General features: G+C 40.8%; 3 protein-coding genes across 4 annotated transcripts in view; all 3 read right to left on the bottom strand.

The window, feature by feature from the left end:
- LOC125931353 (nuclear RNA export factor 2-like) overlaps positions 1-21,127 on the bottom strand; it is a 328,062-nt gene that overhangs the window by 180,557 nt on the left and 126,378 nt on the right. The window lies entirely within an intron of this gene.
- GPRASP2 (G protein-coupled receptor associated sorting protein 2) lies at positions 1,321-6,557 on the bottom strand. 2 transcript variants are annotated; one of them, XM_049644107.1, is made up of 4 exons: positions 5,921-6,557; positions 5,279-5,346; positions 4,864-4,941; positions 1,321-4,559 (listed from the first exon to the last, which is right to left on the bottom strand). In XM_049644107.1, the coding sequence occupies exon 4, from the start codon at positions 4,238-4,240 to the stop codon at positions 1,664-1,666; it is 2,577 nt and encodes an 858-aa protein (XP_049500064.1). In that variant the 5' UTR covers positions 4,241-4,559; positions 4,864-4,941; positions 5,279-5,346; positions 5,921-6,557; the 3' UTR covers positions 1,321-1,663. The 2 variants fall into 2 exon arrangements, with proteins under 2 accessions (XP_049500064.1, XP_049500065.1); XM_049644108.1 differs by lacking the exon at positions 5,921-6,557 and having other exon boundaries at positions 5,279-5,891.
- Positions 7,490-21,127, bottom strand: part of ARMCX5 (armadillo repeat containing X-linked 5) — a 119,223-nt gene continuing 105,585 nt past the window's right edge. Inside the window, exon 5 of the mRNA XM_049644114.1 lies at positions 7,490-9,766. The gene's annotated coding sequence lies outside the window, so the exon portion shown is untranslated. The remainder of the gene's footprint in view (positions 9,767-21,127) is intronic.

Genomic DNA, 21,127 nt, shown 5'->3' with positions numbered 1-21,127 from the left:
AATTAGCATCCTCAGACAAAACAAATATTTTCACCATGTCTAAAAATAATAAAATATGATGTTTCCTGCAAGTCTGGGACCAACTCTGTCCCTGACTTATACAATTCTTCTGTCTGATGGTATGGTATAATCTATTTACTTATTATTATGGAACATACACACAAAGTAAAACTTAATCATTTTAACCATTTTAAAGTGTACAATTCAGTGTGGTGTTAAGTATATTCACAATGCTGTGCAAGCACCACTATTTTGAGTGTTATTGTTATTCTAAAAGGAAACATGATCTTTTGAGTGTAACTATCATGTGAAAACATTACCATCTTTGTACACTCAAAAGACTACTATAAACTTAGTAACCTTGGTAATTTTTTGAAGCATTTCATTAAAAAGTTAGTCTTTCAGAAGTCTCATTACTTTCCAACTTTTCTAAATGTTATTATCTCTAAACATTTTTAACACTGATAGCTCAATCTTTTCATGTAACTGTGTCTGTTCCAATATGTCCACATATAACTTGAGGCACTAGATACAAGCATATTAAAAGGAAAAACCCTTAGTAATTTTTGTATTTCCCCAATGCTTGTCTCTGAAAATTCTTTTACTATGGTATTTTATTCCAGACTATTGAATGTATGAAGTTTCTTAGGCATATTGAAGTTACATAGAAATTGTGTGTATTTACACACAAGACTTTAAAATGGGATCCAATTTTCCAGATATCACAATCTTCTGTTTCACTTGACATTAAAGCATCAGTATAATTTCATGCCAATAAATAGATAATTTTTTTAAAGCTGCATAATTTCCTTAATACCTTCCTTGGACTAGGAACACAAAGGAAATATTCTTCCTGACTCAATTTGTGTGCCATTGTACTCTTTCACTCTTTAGGTGGCAATGAAGCAACAACAGTACTAGGATTTGTAAAATGTGCAGATTTGGCTGACTTAGCTCTCCAATCTGGCCTCATTCCAACTGCATCCCTCACTAAATTTGTCTTAACCTATTCCAGGCAGATAGGCTAAATCCATGCTACTAGGACAGGTTTCCCAATCATGCACATTTCTTCACACTTTTCTTCCCACTCCTCACTTCAGAGAATGACCTAATGGTTTGTCTTATCCTACACTAGTTTAAGTGGGTCCCTCTTTGCTGAAGCATTTCTCAAATACCACCAGCGCACAGTAATCTCTCCTTTCTCAAACTCTAGGAATGGGATTTTCCAATGAGGGTGTTTGTCACACTACTAGTTATCTGTATTTGTACGTATGAACAATGTATCTGTACCTGGATTTCAAACTGAAGGGTCACTTTTGCCAATTTTCACATAGACCTTTATTGAAAACACAGACTTGAATAGAGAACCATATGTTTAAACAACAAATAGCAGGGTAGCTTACATAGGCGACTCAGTTCACTGGAAGCTCAATACCAAAAAAAATATTGCAATCTGGACAGCAAGACAAATATCAACAAATATGTTTTCAGCTCTAATATTCATTTGGCATCCACAAAATGATCCAGCTCAAACCAAGGATTGGACAAAGTTAACATCAGCATTAAAATATAAGTTACAACATAAAACCAGACTGTGAAAACCAAAGCACTACTCAGGGCTCTTTGGGAACATAAGGCTGATCAAGGCAGGTGATTATTCGCACTAGCTTTGTCGTCCCATCTCAGGATCATTTTGATCGTCTATTTGGACTTGTAGTTCCTTAGCTAACTTCTCAAATTCATGGAATGCAGAAATAAGTGGCTCAAGATTGAAATCATCATCAATTAAAGACATAGTTCCATTTTTTATAATATTACTGATATTCTGAAACATCTTAATAACAATTTGAATATTATCATTTGTCTCTTCTATGTTAAAGAGACCCACAAATATTGATAGAGCTTTGGCACTGAATAGTTTTTTTGCCACAACAGGATTTTCGGACAAATTCAATAGCATTTTTAGAACATGAAACTTTGTTCTTGCATTGCCTGTGGTTAATAAAGAGAAAAACCCAGACATATAATTGGCAACCAGTGTGTGATAGTCAGTAGTTGTAGTGAGGTGTCTAAGCATCCTTAATCCAAGCAGCTGCTCAGGAGAACTCACACTATGAGCAAGGGTTTCTTCACACACTTGACATATGAATGTCTCAATCATGTTTAGATTTGGGTAAGGTGGAGCCATGTGAATCATATTTTCCAAAAAACTTGTCCTAACTCGGGAGGAGGGATAATTGAGCAAGGTTTCAATAAGTGAGACAACACCTGAATCCCGAATGAAATCTCGGGTAAACTGAGAAGCACTTCTCATGCCCATTGCAATTTTAGATATTTCATGAATAAAAGGATCTCGGATTTTGTCCATTAATAGAAGGAGTTCTTCAAATTCTCCAGTACCAATTTTAAGCTCACATTGTATGCAGCTGCAGGACCAACTCTCAGGTGCTACACTCTCCCTGGCCTTAAGATGCTCCCGGATTTCCCTGACTGACCTGTAGGATGGATCATAATGAAATGGGAACTCAGGTTCAGGCTGATCAGACTGAAGCAAAGATTCCCGCCCTTCCCCTTCTGGGGTAAATTCCAAATTCTTGGGCTTTCCCTCAAACATGTCAGAGAATACAGATGCTGCTTCTTCAGGAATTCTAAAGGAGCTTGGGGATGGGAAGCCAACCCCATGACAAGGACCAGGTTTGAATTCAACAGTGACCTCTTCCCAGGTTTGGGGCCTGGATGATGCTTTAAGTTCCTCTTCAGCTGAATCTCTGAACCTGGAACTAGCCTTATACACAGGACTGGGATTTAGATCAAAGCAGGCCTCATCCCTATCCCAGAACCAGGACCCAAATATGGCCTCTTCTTCAGACTCTGGCCTGGCCTCTTCTCTGGCCACAGCCCCCAAATTGGACTTTTCCTCAGTCCAAAGCAAGGATCCACCAATGGCCCCCTCCTCAGACCCTGGTGTAGATTCACAGATGGCCAAAGCCCCAGCCTCCATACTGGCCTCTTTTTCTGCCCAGAACCAGGACCCAATAATGACTTCCTCTTCAAACCTGGGCTCTTGTTTGACCCTACCACTGTTATTAACATCTTTCTGGCCCTTGGGCTTCAAGACAGTATTAAGCTCTTCCTGGTCTCTGGTCCTGAATCTACCATTGGCCTCTTCTCCAGGCAAAAACCAGGACTCCTTAGAGTACTCATCTTCAGACTCAGACTCAAAAAAGTCCTCTCTCTTTGTCCTAAGCTTGGACCTCATAGTTTCCTCATCCCGGACTCTGGGCTTGAACAAGTTATTGGTATTTTCTCCAGCCCACAAGCAAAATGGGTTGCCAGACTCCTCCTCAGACCCAGACCAAGAATCAACATAGGGATCTTGCTTGGATCTGGGCCTGGACCTGGGGTTAGGCTGATGTTTAGCCCTATGCCTGGATCTGGTATTGGCCTCTTCCCTGGGCCACGATCTGATACTGGCCTCTTCTCCAGCCCAGAAAGAGGACATTGTAGAGGTCTCATCTGCTGACCAGAATCCAGACTCGTTAGAGGCTTCCTCTCTGGCCCGGTGCCTAGGATAGCACCAAGACCCCATATTAACTTCCTCCCCTGATCCAAACCAGGGTTGAATTCCTGTCTGAACCTGGGAGCCAGGAAACGTCTCAGTGTCCACACTGACCAGTTCCCTATCCACAGATAGGGCCATAGGTTTAGCAACAGGCCCAGACTCAGTACTGACGAGTGGCCAGGCTACAGCACTGGTCTGGGCCAACCCCTCTGTTTGCGACATTGCCTCCGCCCCAAACTCAGTCTGGGGCCAAGCTTGGGCTTCATCTTTGGGCCTCACCCCAGGGATTGCCTTGGCCTCGGTCTTAGGACGTCCTCCCCCTACTGTCCTGGCTTCAGCTTTGGGCCTTGCCCCAACCACTGACTGGGACTCAATTTTGGCCCTTGTCCCAGCCATTCCCTGGGACTCAGTTTTAGGCCTTGACCCAGCCATTGCCTGGGACTCAGTTTTGGGCCTTGCCCCAGCCATTGCCTGGGATTCAGTTTTGGGCCTTGCCCCAGGCATAGACTTTGACTCAGTTTTGGGCCTTGCTCCAGGCATTACCTGTGCCTGGGTCCTAACCTTGGGTCTGACCACCATTGGGACTTCATTCTCTCTTTCAGCCCCACCTCCAACCTCTTCTCCAGCCTTCTTTTCAGGCTTTGCCTGGGCAGCAGGTTCAATCTCAGCCCCAGTCATGGTATACGTTACAGAGGAGGCCCAGTTAAGTACCCCTACCCCAGTCTCAGCCTCTACCACAGATCTCACAGTTTTGTATCTTCACACTGTGATCTTTCAGTGATTCACGTGATATAGTTGGAAACAAAAGTTAGAGTCAATCACCAGTCCAGCAGTCAATCGATCTGCTTCCAAAGCCTAGCCTCAGTCAATATCACAAAGCGCAGAAGAGGCACAACCAAGCTGGGGGATGATGGATGCTCCCAGGTGGGTGCAGACCTGTTGAGGGTGGTGGTCAGCAGCAATTCCAACACCAGCAGAGATGCCACTGGAGGTAGATCTAAGGAAAGAGAATCACATAGGGCTTTGAATCTCTTCAAATTGCATCACTCCATGCAGAGATTCACACAGAGACTGGACCTTGAATGCTTAGGGAACAGATGGAAAGTCTTTCCATCACCCTCATTTCACCCATGTTTTACCCCAGATTTTGCCACATTACTTTGCCTGCTACAAAACAGGTGTGAAATTGGTGAGTGTTGGCAATGGGAGAGGCTTAGGAGCCCCCAGACTACCCTAGTCATTCTTGGGCCAGTGTTGATCTCCACTTCCCCACTCAAGTTTGCACCCAATCTCATACCAACCTGCAAGGATATGGTGCAATTTCCCCCTCCTTGCTTTGTTTCAGTGGTATTAAGCTCTACATCAGAGAGCAGGCAGTCCTACGGAGAAGTAAACATACAGGAGACAATGAAGTCTGAGTGCCTCGTTGACAGACTGACACACGGACCCCTGATGTAAACATCTGTTTAATTTGTCTAATTTTTTCCTATCTAATGGTCCCTGCTTTCTGGTTGTCTCCTCCCATTCATGGCCCAATCCGTAACTACACTAATATGCCTAATACCTCCTACAGGAAATAAGGAAAAGATGCTGTGACAGTGTGCAAATATGGCAGAGGGTAGGAGAGGTGGATCAAACACACCCAAGTGGATCAAAGACACCTGCTATTGATCTTACTCTGCCACTATCCCCTGCATTGCTGTCCTTCATACCAACCTCCAGAGATTTGGGCCAGTCTATTCCTCCTTCCCTTCCTTACAGAAGTGAGCAGCTTTAAAGCAGGCCTATGGACAAACAGATGAAAAGGCATGACAGTCAGGAGACCATGGCAGCAACTGAGTTCTGGGTGGACCCACAAACACCAAGGATAGGAGTCCACATATTATTTGTCTTTTCAACATTTAAAGTCCTCTTGGTAGAATGTTCTCTATTACTTAAGCTCTTAGTTTCAGGGTTGCAGACAACGACATCTTCTCTTGACGTCACACTTTCACATGGCTCCCTTCTCCAATTCTGAGGATTCACCACTAGGTGCACCACATCCCACCGCCTTGCGCAGCATAAATTGGGGGAAGGGTGCCCCTACGTATATTCTAGAAAACAGGTTGTGCAGTGACACTTGTAATTATGACTTCTGTCTCACCCTCACCTCCTAGCTCATCTTTTCCTGCCACCAATTTTGGGTGGAGGTGAAGGAGAAAGGCAAGGGAAGGACTTAGAAGGCTAGTAAAAAGGGGAAATTTGGAAGGTACTCTTGGATGCGCCTGACCTGTTCTGATCACAGTCACCCCACTCCGATTTGGGTCTCCACTCAATGATTGCTGCTCATTTCCCCCCTGCACCCCCAGCCCCACATACCTCCAGAAATCCAGGCCATTGTCCTGCTCTTCCTTTTTCTCAAGCCTCTCCTCTACAGATGCACTCTGCGGGATGAAACCACCAGACCTACCTCGCAGAGAGAAGACTTTCGAATCAACCAGGAGCCTGTGCTAAGGGACAGCACCCAGGGTCCGGGGGCCAATAGGCCCCTTTACAGAATTAGGGCCCGTAACAGCCGACGCCACCGAACCCAGGCTCCTGCCAGTTGGGCAAATAACTCGAACACCACCCCCCACCCGCTCTCGCCCCGGCGGCCTCCCCGGGTGCCCCCCACCCCAGCTCCCGCTCCGCCATTTCTTCCGCAGCAGGCTCCCCCCACAGCTCTCTCCCGGCACAGCACCGTCGAGGGCGGGTCATGGGCGCCTGGAAAGCTGGCTGCGGAATGGCTGGCGCAGTTCGCCTCCACAGGATCCGAGGGAGCCTCTCCCGCCAGCCCCCATGCCCTGGGCCCGGCCCGCACCGGTCACTGCCTCTCCTCGCCAGGGGTCCCGCGGCGCTGCGCACCTCTGTCACGGACAGGGTACGACCGGGTCGCCTCCCCCTTGCCAGGCTGCCAGAGGCTGGGGTCCGGGCAGGCTGTAAGCCGGGCGACAGTGGGGGTCCCCCCACCCCTCCCCACGACAACCCACTTGCCTTCACAGGCTCAAGGTGCAGGTCGTTGTCCTCCCCCTCTTCTCGGAGCTCCTCACTCGGACTCCCACCACCTAGCGTGCTGTCAGAATCGCAAAAAGGCGTCCCGCCCCCCCGCGCTGCAGCACCAAACTGAGCAGGGGCTGCGCAGGATGCGGCACGAACCGCTCTCAGCAAGGGTGTCGGGAAGGGGGGCGGAGGGATACAGCACGAATGGGCTAGACGCCCCCTCCCTGGCCCACCCTAGTTCCGACCCACGGGGGGCGGGGCCAGGAGGTGCGCCAGCCTAAGGGGCGGGCTCACAGCAGCCCGCCTCTGCAGACCTCCGAGGCGACCACCCCCTCATTGCTGGCACCGCAATAAAAGGGACCTGGGAACGACTGGCAGTGGGGGCTAGGATCCCGAGTTCGGGGTGGTGGTGGTGGCGGTAGTGTGCTGCAGACAGCAGCGGATGGATATCAACCGTCCTTCGGTTTGTAAGAATCCTCAGCCTGTTCAGTGTCTGCCCTCCCCCCCCCCCCCCCACCCAATCCCGCCCGCCCGCCTTCCTGGAGGCTGATGGGCTAGGGGCTGTGAGAACAGCAGGATGAGAGGGGAGAGGCGACTTAAGGCCAGACCACCTGGCCCTCCTGGAGTCAGTCCTTCTTTCATTGTTTCACGGAGCCCGGAGAGGAGGAAGTGGGAGGGGGTTCTCATGGAGGCCTCACCACTGAGCCTTTTCTAAAGAGAGGCAGACCTGCACCTCTAACCTGAGAAAACCAACCACTGCTCTGTGCCCATCCTTTCTGCCACACTGCTCTGTGCCCACCCTTCCTGCCACACTGCTTCCCCCCCCCCCCCCCCCTTCAAACTGGTAATATGCTTTGCCATTTCTCAGTCCCCACAGTTGCCCCAAAAGGAGGGCCTTTCCCTGTCAGGACTTGCACTGGGTCATAGGATCTTTCCTGTCTGTTGCCCCATGGTCAGGTGTCAGGATAGTCCTGGCTCCTTTTCCACTATCCTATCTATCAAGTCTTCGCTTGTAGTCATGTCCAAGCTCTCATGATCTTTGGCAATGTGGATATGTGGCAGGGATTAGAACCAGCTTGGATGCCATGCACATCTGCCTGCACATCTATCTAGTTTCCCCAGACATTCTTTGGAGAAGGCCCCATCATGTACCCACTTGTACAAGACAGAAGCCTGGTGGTTCTTGAATCCTCTGACTCCCTTAACCCTACATCCTTCCTCTAGTCTTGAGCCCTTCCTTTCTGTGCTCCATAGGGCAAACAGAAAAACTGTGTTTAAGCATAACTGTGGTTGAGCACAGACCTGTTGGTGCCCATTGTAAAACTTTTAAACTCAATTAAATGGCACTTTCACTGTGGTAGGCTGAATAAAGTTCCCTCAGTGATATCTGCATCGTATTCTCCAGAACCTGTAAACATGTGATGTTACAGGGCAAAAAGAATTAAGATTGTTGATGCAATTAAGATTGCTAACCAGCTGACCTTAATAATAAGAATATGCTGGGTCTTCCTGGCCTTTGTAATTGCAAGGGTACATCTTATGTGGAAGAGGTAAGTAGAAGAGTCAGTGTGACAGTGAAATAGCATGAGAAAGACAGGACAGGCCTTTGCTGGCTTTGAAGATTAAACAAAGCCATGGTCCGAGGAAGGCAGGCAGCTCCCAGAAGCTGGAATAGGCAAGGAGACAGATTCTTACCAGGGTTCCTCAGAAAAATGAAGCCCTGCCATCATTGTAGACGAGTGAGACCTTTTTTGTATTCCCAACATATAGGACTGTAAGATTATATATTTGTGTTATTTTAAGCTGCCAAGATTGTGGTAATGTGTTATAGTAGCGGTAGGAACTGAATTTACTTACCATCATGATGGTCCATTCTCCTTAACCTTCTTTATTTGTGCCTCAACCCCTGGGAGGATCACTTTGGGGGCTCATTTCTTACCACTATAACCACCCTCTCTAGCAAACTCCTGTCTCTGTTTTCCATATAAGATTTATGCAAGGGCCTTTGAGGTTCATCTTGGAACAAATCCCCATTTGCTGAGAATCACTTACATTTTTGAGGATGAAAAGGGAACCATATTCTTACTATGACCTTTCATGTATTTTTATTTCAGCTTTTATTTTAGATAAATATGTATTATATGTATTATAACTTCAATATTAGGTGACAGGAAAAAATCTGGAGATGATTATATACAGCATCTGGACTGACAACAGATGTCAATTATCAGAGGAGGTCCACTTTATGTAAGTATGTATGTATGTATATATTTATTTAATATAATTTATTGTCAAGTTGGTTCCACTTTAAAAAATATTTATTTTTGAGAGAGAAAGAGATAGTGTGTGTGTGGGGGGGTGCAGAGAGAGAGGGAGATGGAGAATCTGAAGTGGGCTCTGTGCTGACAGCAGAGTGTGATGTGGGGCCTGAACTCATGAACCTTGAGATCATGACCTGAGCAGAAGCTGGATGCTTAACTAAGCCACCCAGGTCCCCCAGAGGAGGGCCAGTTTTACTGTACTGTTTAAATGGCTTTAAGCTGAATTGTGGATCATTTTCCTTATTCCACAGTATACTATGTTGGATGAATGCCAGGCTTGAAGAAGTGTCTGAGCTCTGCTGGGATCTTTGGGTGTGTGTGAATCTTCCTGCCTCCCTGAACTATTCTTTCACTTTGTTAAAGTCTCTGGTGCCTTTAATTCATTCAAGAAATACATGTGAATACCTTTTTTATCCTAGGGACTGGAGATACAGTAGAAACAAAAGTGAAAGAAATCTCTGTTTTGTGGAAGCCACATTTACTTGTAGTGTATGTCTTATGCAGTTTCTTATCCTGAAAGTTTACAGGTATATTCAAAATCATACAAGCATAAGCTTCTCTGATAAGTGTGGATGCGGTGGAATCTTGATTCCAAGATCTTTGTGACAGAGTGGTGGATCCACCAATAGCTGAGAGATTTTGCTGTAAGACATTTAAATGCCCGTTGAACAATATATTGTAAATTCATTTATAGAACAGCCACTATTACTCATTAACACTTATTGAACTGAGAGAGGCCTTATTTTAAGGTATTTATGCATATTAACTTACAACAATAGTGGACAATAGGGACTACTATCAAAATATACTATTACTACCTTCATATAATAGGTGAGGAAACCAGCTCAAATTGGTTAAATTTCATCTGTAACGTCAGAAAACAAGAAAAAAAGATTAAAAGATTAAAGGATACTGACCTATGTCTAATTGCCAAACAATATTTAGTTTACCCTACAATGGATTACCGTCTAACACATTTCAACAGCCATGTTTCTACTATCCAGTGACTGCACTAACACCTGTGTTTACCCAACTTGCCCCTGAAATCTAAATTTCAGAATCAAATAACCACCAATTGTTAAGCCCGTGATATAGAAGCAACTGTGCTGATTCATTATAACTACAGCTCTGTCCCCAGCCCCACCCCCACTTCCTACAAACATACAGGTAAACTTTCACATGTTCACCAGGCCTGGTCTATTCCTTGTCCATCTCAATCACTATGGACAATGACTTTTTTTTTTTTGTCCATTTAGCTTAACTTGGCTCTTTTTGTTGTTTTAATTTGCAATTTTATAATGACATACAATGTTGAGCATCCTTTCATATGCTTATTTTCCATCTTTATAGCTTTCTCGGTCAGTTGTCTGTTCAGATCATTGCCCATTTTTAATGTGGTTGATAGTTTTCTTATTGTAATTTTAAGAGTTCTTTGTATATTTTGGATACCAGATTTCTAGTAGATGTCTGTCTTGCAAAGCTTTTCCTCTCAATTTTTGGCTTGTCTTTTCATTATACAAACAGAATGTTTTGCAGAGAAGATTTATTTTTAATGGAAGTCCAAATTAGCGATATATTCTTTCATGGATCACACTTTTTTTGTTGTATCTAAACAGAGTCATCTAGACTTTCACTTCAGCTTCTAAGAGTTTTAGAGTTTTTCATTTTACCTTTAGCTCTGTGATATAATTTGAGTTAATATTTTTGAAAGATGTAAGATTTGTGTCTAGATCCACTTTTTTTTTGCTTGTAGATACCAGTTGTTTCAGTGCCATTTGTAGAAAATAGTATACTTTCTCCAATGAGTTACTTTTACTCCTTTGTCAACAACCAGTTAACTATATTTGTGTGGATCTATTTCTGGCCTCTGTCTTCTGTTGCACAGATCTACTTGTCTTTTCTTTTGGCAATACCACATTGTCTGGATTACTGTAGTTTTATGGACTGTACTGAAATCGGGTAATGTCTGTCCTCTGCCTTTGTTCTCTTTCAGTATTTTGTTTGCTTCTTGGTCTTTTGCCTTTCCATATAAACTTTAGAATTAGTTTGCTGATATCCACAAAATGACTGGTAGGAATTTTGATTGGCATTGTACTGAATCTATAGATTGTGTTGGGAAGAATTGACATCTTGAAAATATTGAGCCTTCCTATTCATGCTTATGGAATATTTTCCCATTTATTTAGATCTTCTTTGATTTCTTTCATCAGTATTTTGTAGTTTTCCCCAAATAAATTTTGTACATATTTTTAAATATTTATACGTAAATATTTCATTTTTGGTGTTAATATAAATGGTATTATGTTTTTAATTTCAAATTCCATTGTTCATTGCTGGTATATAAGAAAAAAAAATGAGGTTTGTAAATTAACCCTGTATCCTGCAACATGGCTTCAATTGCTCACTAGTTCCACAGCTTTTTTCTTGATTATTTGAGATTTTCTATAGAGACAATCATGTCATCTGGGAAGAAGTACAGTTTTAATGCTTCCTTCCACATTTGTATACTTTTATTTCCTTTTTTTCTCTTATTGCATTAGCTGGGACTTCCAGTGTGATATTAAAGAAGATGAGTGAGTGAGTAGGGATATCCTTTCCTTGTTCCTGTTCTTAGCAGAAGGCATCTCACCCTTATGTTAGCTGTAAATTTCTTGTAGATACTCCTTATTAAGCTTAAAGAATTTTCCTCTATTCCTAGTTTTCTGAGTTTTTATCATAAATGGGTATTGAATTTTGACAAATGTTTTATTCTGTTCTATTGATATGATCATATCATTTCTGTTCTTTAGCCTTTGATGTCATTGATCACATTAATTTATTTTCAAAAGTTGAATCAGTCTTGCATACTTGGAATAAATTCTACTAGGCTGTGGTGTGTATTCTTTTAATACATTGCTAGGTTTTACTGGCTAATATTTTGTAAGGATTTTTACACCTATCTGCATGAAATATATTGGTCTATAGTTTTCCCTTTTTGTAATGTATTTGCCTGGTTTTGGTACTAGGATAATGCTGGTCTCAGAATTTGGGGGGGAATTATTCCCTCAACTTCTATTTTCTTTGAAAGATTAGATAAAATTGGTATAATTACTTCCTTAAATATTTGGTAGAATTCACCAGTAAATCTGACCCTGGTTCTTTATCTTTTGGAAGGTTGTTAAGCATTGATTCAACTTCTTTGACAGTTACAGGATTATGCAGATTATCTATTATCCTTGTGTTATTTTTGGTAGATTATGTCTTTTAAGGAATTGTTGCAATTCTATGTTATCAATGTTTTGGACAAAGTTGTTCATACTATTCCTTCATTATCCTTTTAATGTCCATAGAAACATTTCTGGTAATAATAATTTATCTTTCTCTCTTTTTCCTTAAACTGCCTAGTGACTTATAAATGTTATTAATCTTTAAAGAACCAACTTTTGGTTTTATTGAGTTTCTCTCTTGATTTCCTGTTTTCATATCAATGATTTTTGCTCTAATTTTTATTATCATTTTCTTCTGCTTACTTTAGCTTTAGTTTGCTCTTATTTCTTTAGTTGCCTAAGTGGAAGCTTCAGTTATTGATTTTAAGATCCTTTTTATTTTTTAATATATTCAATGCTGTGAATTTCTCTCTAGGCATTGTTTGCTGCATCCTACAATTTTGATAAACTATATTTTCATAATTTTTTTCCAAAATATTTTAGTTTCCCTTGAGAGGTCTTTGACCCATGTGTTATTCAGAAGTGTGTTGATTAATATCCAAGTATTCGGGAGGAGTTAAGATGGCAGAGAAGTAGGGGGACTGGAATTTCCTTCTTTCCTCAAACACAGCTATATAGAGGTCAGATCACTTAGAACACCCAGGAAATCAATCTGCAGAGTGGTAGAAGGATCTCCACAGGTGGAGGGAGACAGCTTGGTGGGATTGAGATGCATGTATGTGAATTGGGGGAGATAAAACAGCGTAGGCATGGAGGGGAGGTAACTCCTTCTGTGGAGAGACAAAAGGGAGAGAAAGACAAAGGGGCTGTGAAATTGCAGTACTGAGTTAACACAAGAGGAAAACCTCTCCAGACCACGGACTGAGGAATGAGAAATACAGAAAGTGCCAGGTTCTATTTTGCAAACAGCTTTAGGAACTTAAGCTTAGAGGTTTCAAAAGTGTGTGACTTTCTCTGGACCAGAGCGTACCATGTGTGCACACCATTGGGGGAAAAAAGATGACCTTGGGGTGCTGTAGTGATCTCAGGGGCACACTGGGAGAGAATAGTCCCCTTCCTTGAGTAATGTGGGAAGAGGATTAATTGCCTCCCCAAGGAAAAAAGACCCTGCAGGTGCCAGCCAAAGGCCTTAATTGGTAGGGCTGAGTGGCGCTACATCAGAAAAGGGTCCACACATCGCAGGGCACTTTAAGACACTGTTTTTTTTTTTTTAATTTTTTAATATTTATTTATATTTGAGACAGAGAGAGAGTGTGAGCAGAGGAGGGACAGAGAGAGAGGGAGACACAGAATCCGAAGCAGGCTCCAGGCTCTGAGCTTTCAGTACAGAGCCTGATGTGGGGCTTGAACCCACAAACCACAAGATTATGACCTGAGCCGAAGTTGGATGCTTAACTGACTGAGCCACCCAGGTGCCCCAAGACATTGGGTTTTGAATCTGAGCTGAGTGCCAAGAAGGCGCAGGAGAACTGTGGACCAAGGCAAGCCAACTGCCTGTGCTATTCTGTGAGGGCTGCCTGAACAGTGTGGTTTGAGATACCCAGTCCAGGGAAGGAGAGATTGGGGTGTCACCATTTTTCTCTCCAACACCAATACAGTGGGGCTTCAGGGAGCAGCACAGTGACCCCCAGTGGAGGCGGGACCCACTTATACCAAACCTTGCCCCTCCATGCCTGGCAACTGCTTATTTACTGCAGGAAGACTGACCCAACACAGCTTGCCTCGCCTCCAAACCAGCACAGCCACAGGTCCCAGACACCAACAGGCAACTATTTTTTTGTTTTTATCTGTCTTTTTTTTCCTCTTTTCTTTACTTTTTCTTTCTACCCCCTTCTTTTTTTTTTTTTTTTTTTTTTTTTCTTTTGGAATCAGGCTCATAGTTTCTGATTCGTTTCTCTGGATTTAGCCTTATAGTTCTTTTAGCTCTCTGTTTTGTCTTCTTTTCTCCCCTTTCATTTTTCTCTTTGCATGGGATCACACTTCCCCCCAACCTTGTTTCATTTTTTTTCCAGGATTACTTCAACAAACAAATCAAAGCACACCTGGGTGAAGGTCCAAACACTCCACCACTACAAAAAAGGAGAAGCTTTGCATAAGACTGACCAGTGGGATAGAATAGTCAAAATGCGACAACAGAGTGCATGCAACACACTCCAGAAACACTTCCTTAAGTGCCAGACTTTGGACAGTGTATGACCCCTTTTTCATACAGTAGTACTCGCAGGTACAGGACACATAACAAGATATTAAAACATGTAAAAGACAGAAACCTAGCCAAAATGATGAAATGGAAGAGCTCTCCTCAAAAATAAAAATTCAGGAAGAAATGACAGCAAGACAATTGTTCAAAACGGATATAAACAATATATCTGAATAAGAATTTAGAAAAAACAGTCATAATACTAATACCTGGGCTTGAAAAAAACATAGAGGACAGCAGAGAATCTATTGCTGCAGAGATCAAAGGCCTAAGAAAAAGTTATGATGAATTAAGGAGCTGAAAAAAGGGAAAGGGAATTACTAGATTACAAGGGGAGAATTTGATAATTAAGTTATTCCATGAAATGAAAAAATATCCATATCATAGGAGTTCAGAAGAAGAAGAGCAAGAGAAAGGGGCAGAAGGTTTATTTGAACAAATTATAGCTGAAAACTGCTCTAATCTGGGAAGGACTCAGGCATCCAAGTCCAAGAGGCACAGAGAACTCCCTTCAAAATCAACAAAAACAGGTCAACACCATGCATATCATAGTGAAACTGTCAAAATAAAAGATAAAGATAATTTTGAAAGCAGCTAGGGACAAATGGTCCTTGACCTACAAAGGTATGCATATAAGGGTAGTGGCAGACTTGTCCACTGAAATTTTACAGGCCAGAAGGGAGTGGCAGGAAATATTCAATGTGCTGAATAGGAAAAATATGCAGCCAAGAATCCTTTTTCCAGCAAGGCTGTCATTCAGAATAGAAGGAAAGATAAAGGCTTTCCCAAACACAAACTTAAAAAGTTCATGAAATTAAACCAGTCCTGCAGGAGATCCTAAGGGGGACTCTGTGAGTGGAAAGCAGCAAAGACTACAAAGGACTAGAGGCATCACCAAAAACAGGAAACCTACAGATAACACAATGGCGCTAAATCCCTACCTTTCCATAATCACTCTGAATGTAAATGGACTAAATGCTCCAATCAAAAGACATATGGTGTAGAAATGGACAAAAAACTAAGATCCATCTATATGCTGACTAAAAGAGACTTGTTTTAGACCTGAGGACACTAACAAATTGAAAGAGAGGGGATGAAGAACCATTTATCATGCTAATGGACACCAAAAGAAAGCTGTAGTAGTCATACTTATGTCAGAAAAACTAGATTTTAAAACAAATACTGTAACAAGAGATGAAGAATGCATTATATCATAATTAAGGACTCCATCCATCAAGAAGAGCTAACAATTGTAAATGTTTATGCCCCCATCATGAAGAACCCAAATATATAAATCAATTAATGACAAATATAAACAAAGTGTATAGATAATAATACTGTAATTTTAGGGGACTTTATTACTCCATCTACAACAATGGACAGATCATCTGGGCAGAAAATCAATAAAGAAACAACAGCTCTAAATGACACATTGGACCAGATAGACTAACAGATATATTCAGAACTTTTCATCTTAAGCAGAAGAATATGCATTCTTCTCAAGTGCACATGGAACATTCTCCAAAATAAATCACATACTGGGTAACAGCCCTCAACAAGTATAAAAAAGATTGAGATTATACCATGCATATTTTCAGATCACAGCACTATGAAACTTGAAATCAACCACAAGAAAAAATTTTCAAAGCCCCTAAATACATGGAGGTTAAAGAATACTCTACCAAAGAACGAATGGGTCAACCAGAAAATTAAAGAAGAAATTAAAAAATATATGGAAGCAAATGAAAATGAAAACACAACAGTCCAAACTATTTGGGGTGCAGCAAGGACAATCCTAAAAGGAAAATACATTGCAATTCAGGCATATATAAAGAAGCAATAAAGGTCCCAAATGCACAACCCAACCTTACACCTAAAGGAGCTAGAAAGGCAGCAGCAAAGAAATCCCAAAGCCAGAAGAAGAATAGAAATAGTAACGATTGGAGCAGAAATAAACAATATAGAATTAAAAAAAAAGAGTAGAATAGATCAAGAGTCTAAGAGCTGTTTTTTTGAAAGAATAAACAAAATTGATAAACCCCTATCCAGACTTATCAAAAAGAAAAGAGAGAGAGAGGACCCAGATAGCTAAAATCACAAATGAAAGAGAGATCACAGCCAACACCACAGAAATACAAACAATCATTAGACAATACTATGAAAAATTATATGACAACAAACTGGACAATCTGGAAGAAATAGACAAATCCCTAGAAATGCACACATTACCAAAATTCAAAGAGGAAGAAATAAAAAATTTGAACAGGTGCATAACCAGTGAAGAAATTGAATCAGTTATCAAAAATCTCCCAAAAAATAAGAGTCCTGAGCCAGATGGATTCACAGGGGAATTCTACCTGAACTTTAAAGCAGAATAAATACCTATTCTTCTCAAACTGCTCCAAAAAGTAGAAACAGAAGGGGAGCTCCTAGACTCATTCTATGAAGCCAGCATTACCTTGATTGCAAAACCAAAGACTCCACTAAAAAGGAGAATTACATTTGTAAATATCTTCTCCCATTTTGTAGGTTGCCCAAATGTCCATCGATGGATGAATAGATAAAGAAAATGTGGTATAAATATACAATGGAGTATTACTCAGCAATCTAAAAGAATGAAATCTTGCCATTTGCAACTACATGGATGGAGCTGGAGGGTATTATGCTAAGTGAAATTAGTCAGAGAAAGACAAAAATCATATGACTTCACTCATATGAGGACTTTAAGAGACAAAAGAGATGAACATAATGGAAGGGAAACAAAAATAATATAGAAACAGGGAGGAGGACAAAGTGTAAGAGACTCATAAACATGGAGAACAAACTGAGGGTTACTGGAGGGGTTGTGGGAAGGAGGATGGGCTACATGGGTAAGAGGCATTAAGGAACCTACTCCTGAAATCATTGTTTCACTATATGCTAACTAATTTGGATGTAAATTTTTAAAAATAAACAATAAAATTATTTTTTTTAAAAAGGAGAATTACAGTCCAAAATCCCTGAGGAACATGGATGCAAAAATTCTCAACATGATACAAGCAAATTGAATTCAACAGTACATTAAAAGAATTATTCACCATGGTCAAGTGGGATTCATTCCTGGGCTGCAGAGCTGGTTCAGTATTCATAAATCAATGAACGTGGTACATCACATTAATAGAAGGTAGGATAAGAACCATATGATCCTGTTAATAGATGCAGGAAAAGCATTTGACAAAATACAACATCCTGTCTTAAAAAAATTTTTTAGGGGCACCTGAGTGGCTCAGTTGGTTAAGTGTCCAACTTAGGCTCAGGTCATGATTTCCCTGTCTGTGAGTCCCAGCCCCACATCAGGCTCTGTGCTGACAGCTCAGAGCCTGGAGCTTGCTTCAGATTCTGTGTCTCCCTCTCTCGCTGACCCTCTCCTGCTTGCACTCTGTCTCTGACTCTTTCACTCTCAAAAATAAATAAAAAATTTATTTTTAAAAAATAAGTAGAAAAATTTAAACGTTTTTATTTTTGAGAGAGAGAGAGAGAGAGAGAGAGAGAGCGCATGAGTGGGGGAGGGTCAGAGAGAGAAGGAGACACAGAATCTGAAGCAGGCTCCAGGCTCTGAGTTGTCAGAACAGAGCATGACTTGGGGCTTGGACTCATGAACCATGAGATCATGACCTGAGCAAAAGTCAGACGCTTAACCAACTCAGCCACCCAGGCACCCATACAGCATCCTTTCTTAATTCTTCAAGAAAGTTAGGACATAAGGGACATATCTTAATATCATAAAAGCCATATTTGAAAGGCCCACAGCTAATATCCTCAATGGGGAAAAACTTAGAGCTTTCCCCCTGAGATCAGGAACATGACAGGAATGTCCACGCTCACCACTGTTGTTTACCATAGTGTTGCAAGTCCTAGACTTAGCAATCAGACAACAAAACAAAATAAAAGACATCCAAATCAGCCAAGAAGTTAAACTTTCACTCTTCACAGATGACATGATACTCTACATGGAAAACCTGAAAGACTCCACCACAACACTGCTAGAGCTGACACAGGATTTCAGTAAAGTTGCAGGATATAAAAACAATGTACAGAAATTGATCATATTTGTATACACCAATAATGAAGCAACATGAAAAGATAACAGGGAATCAATCCCATTTACAATTGCATGAAAAGCCATAAAATACCTAGGAATAAACCTAAACAAACAGGTCAAAGATGTGTACGCTGAAAACTATACAAAGCTTATGAAAGAAATTGAAAAAAGACACAAAGAAATGCAAAAACATTACATGCTCATGGATTGGAAGAACAAATACTGTTCAAATGTTAATACTACCCATAGTAATCTACACATTCAATGCAATCCAAATCAAAATAGCACCAGCATTCTTCACAGAGCTAGAATAAACAATCCTAAAATTTGTATGGAAATTCAAAAGACCCTGAATAGCCAAAGTAATGTTCAAAAAGAAAACAAAAGCTCAGGCATCACAATCCCAGACGTTAGCCTGTATTACAAAGCAGCAATCATCAAGACAGTATGGTATTGGCACAAAAGCAGACACATAGATCAATGGTATATAATACAGAACTCAGAAATGGACTCACAAATATATGGCCAACTAATCTTTGACAAAGCAGGAAAGAGGGTCCAATGGAAAAAAGACAGTCTTTTTAGCAAATTATGCTGGGAGGACTGGACAGCAACTTGCAGAAGAATGAAACTGGACCACTTTCTTAAACCATCCACAAAAATAAACTCACAATGGATGAAAGACCTACCTGTGAGACAGGAAACCATCAAAATCCTACAGGAGAAAACAGGCAGCAACCTCCTTGACCTCACCTGCAGCAACTTCTTACTTGGCATGTCTCCAGAGGCAAGGGAAATAAAAGCAAAAATGAAGTATTTGGACATCATAAAGATAAAAAAACTGCATAACAAAGGAAACAATTAATAAAAGAGGCAACTGACAGAATGAGAGAAGATATTTGCAAATGTCATATAGGATAAAGGATTAGTATCAAAAATCTATAAAGAACTTACCAAACGCAACACCCAAAAAACAAATCATCCAGTGACAAAATGGGAAGAAGACATGAATAGACAGACAGTTTTTCAAAGAAGACAACCAGATAGCAAACAGACACATGAAAAGATGCTGAAAATCGCTTATCATCAGGGAAATACAAATCAAAACCACAATGAGATACCACCTCATACCTGTCAGAATGGCCAAAATTAACAACCCAGGAAATAACAGAAGTTTGTGAGAATGTGGAGAAAGGGGAACCCATTTGCACTGTTGGTGGGAATGAAAACTGGCGCTGCCACTCTAGAATACAGTATGGAAGTTAATCAAAAAATTAAAAGTAGAATTATCCTATGGACCCACAATTGCACTACTAGGAATTTATCCAAAGAATATAAGAGTGCTGAATCGTAGGGGCACATGCAACCCAATGTTTATAGCAGTGCTATCAACAATAGCCAAATTATGAGAAGAGCCCAAATGTCCATCGACTGATGAATGGATAAAGAAGATGTAGTGCATATATATATATATATATATATATGCAATGGAATACTACTCAGTGATGAAAAAGAATGAAATCTGTCATTTGCAACAATGTGGATGTAACTAGAGGGTATTATATTAAATGAAATAAGTCAGGCAGAGAAAGACAGATATCACATGATTTCACTCTTATGTGGAATTTGAGAAACTTAACAGAAGACCATGGGAGAATGGGAGGAAAAAAAATAGTTACAGAGAGGGAGGCAAACGATAAGAGACTCTTAAATACAGAGAACAAACCAAGGGCTGATAGGGGTGGGGAAAATCAGTGATGGGTGAAGGTGAGCACTTGCTGAGATAAGCACTAGGTGTTATATATAAGTGATGAATCACTGGATTCTACTCCTGAAGCCAAGAGTATACTGTATGTTAAGTAAGTTGTGAATAAAAAAAAAATCTCCAAGTATTTTAGGGTTTTGCAGTTATTTTTCTGTAATTCATTTCTAGTTTAATTCCATTATGATCTGAGAGCACAGTTTGAATGGTGTCTATTTTTTTTTTTTTTTTAATTTTTAAGGTGTGCTTTATGTCCCAGGATGTCCCATGGTGAATGTTCCATGTGAGCTTGAAAAGAATGTGTATTCTGCTGTTTGGGATGAAGTATTTTTAAAATGTTAATTAAGTGCTTTTTATTGATAGTGCTGTTCAGTTCAAGTTGTTTTTTATGGATTTTCTACCTACTGAACCTGTCAATTACTCATAGGGGTAATTGAAGTCTCCAACTATAATAGTGGATTTGTCTCTTTTTCCTTGAAATTTTATCAGTTTTTGCCTCATGTATTTCTTCACTCTGTTGTTATGTGCACATAGAGTAGGGATTGTTATGTCTTCCTTGAAAAAGTGAGCCTCTTATCATTATGTAATACCCACCCCCCTTTATTCTGTTAATGTTTCATGCTCTGAATTCTGCTTTGTCTGAAATTAATAGAGTAACTCCAGCTATCATTTGTTTAATTCTATTTTTTAATTTTTTATTATTTAATTATATTCTATTTTTATTCTATCCATGTCTTTATATTTAAAGTGTGTTTTAGACTACATGTAATTGAATCTTATTTTTTTTAACTGATCCTGGAAGTTTCTTTCAATTGGTTTATTTAGACCACTGACATCTAAAGTGATCATTGATATCATTGGATTAATATCTGCATATTTGTTACTGTTTTCTATGTTGTCTTTTTCTTTGTTTCTTTTTCTCTTTGCCTTTTGCTTTAAATTTGTTTTAATGTTTATTTTTGAGAGAGAGAGAGAGA

Source organism: Panthera uncia, chromosome X (genome assembly GCF_023721935.1).
Source record: "Panthera uncia isolate 11264 chromosome X, Puncia_PCG_1.0, whole genome shotgun sequence".
NCBI lineage: Eukaryota > Metazoa > Chordata > Mammalia > Carnivora > Felidae > Panthera > Panthera uncia.
The sequence above is the reverse complement of the archived record's forward strand: the minus strand, read 5'-3'. Positions and strand labels throughout refer to the sequence as shown.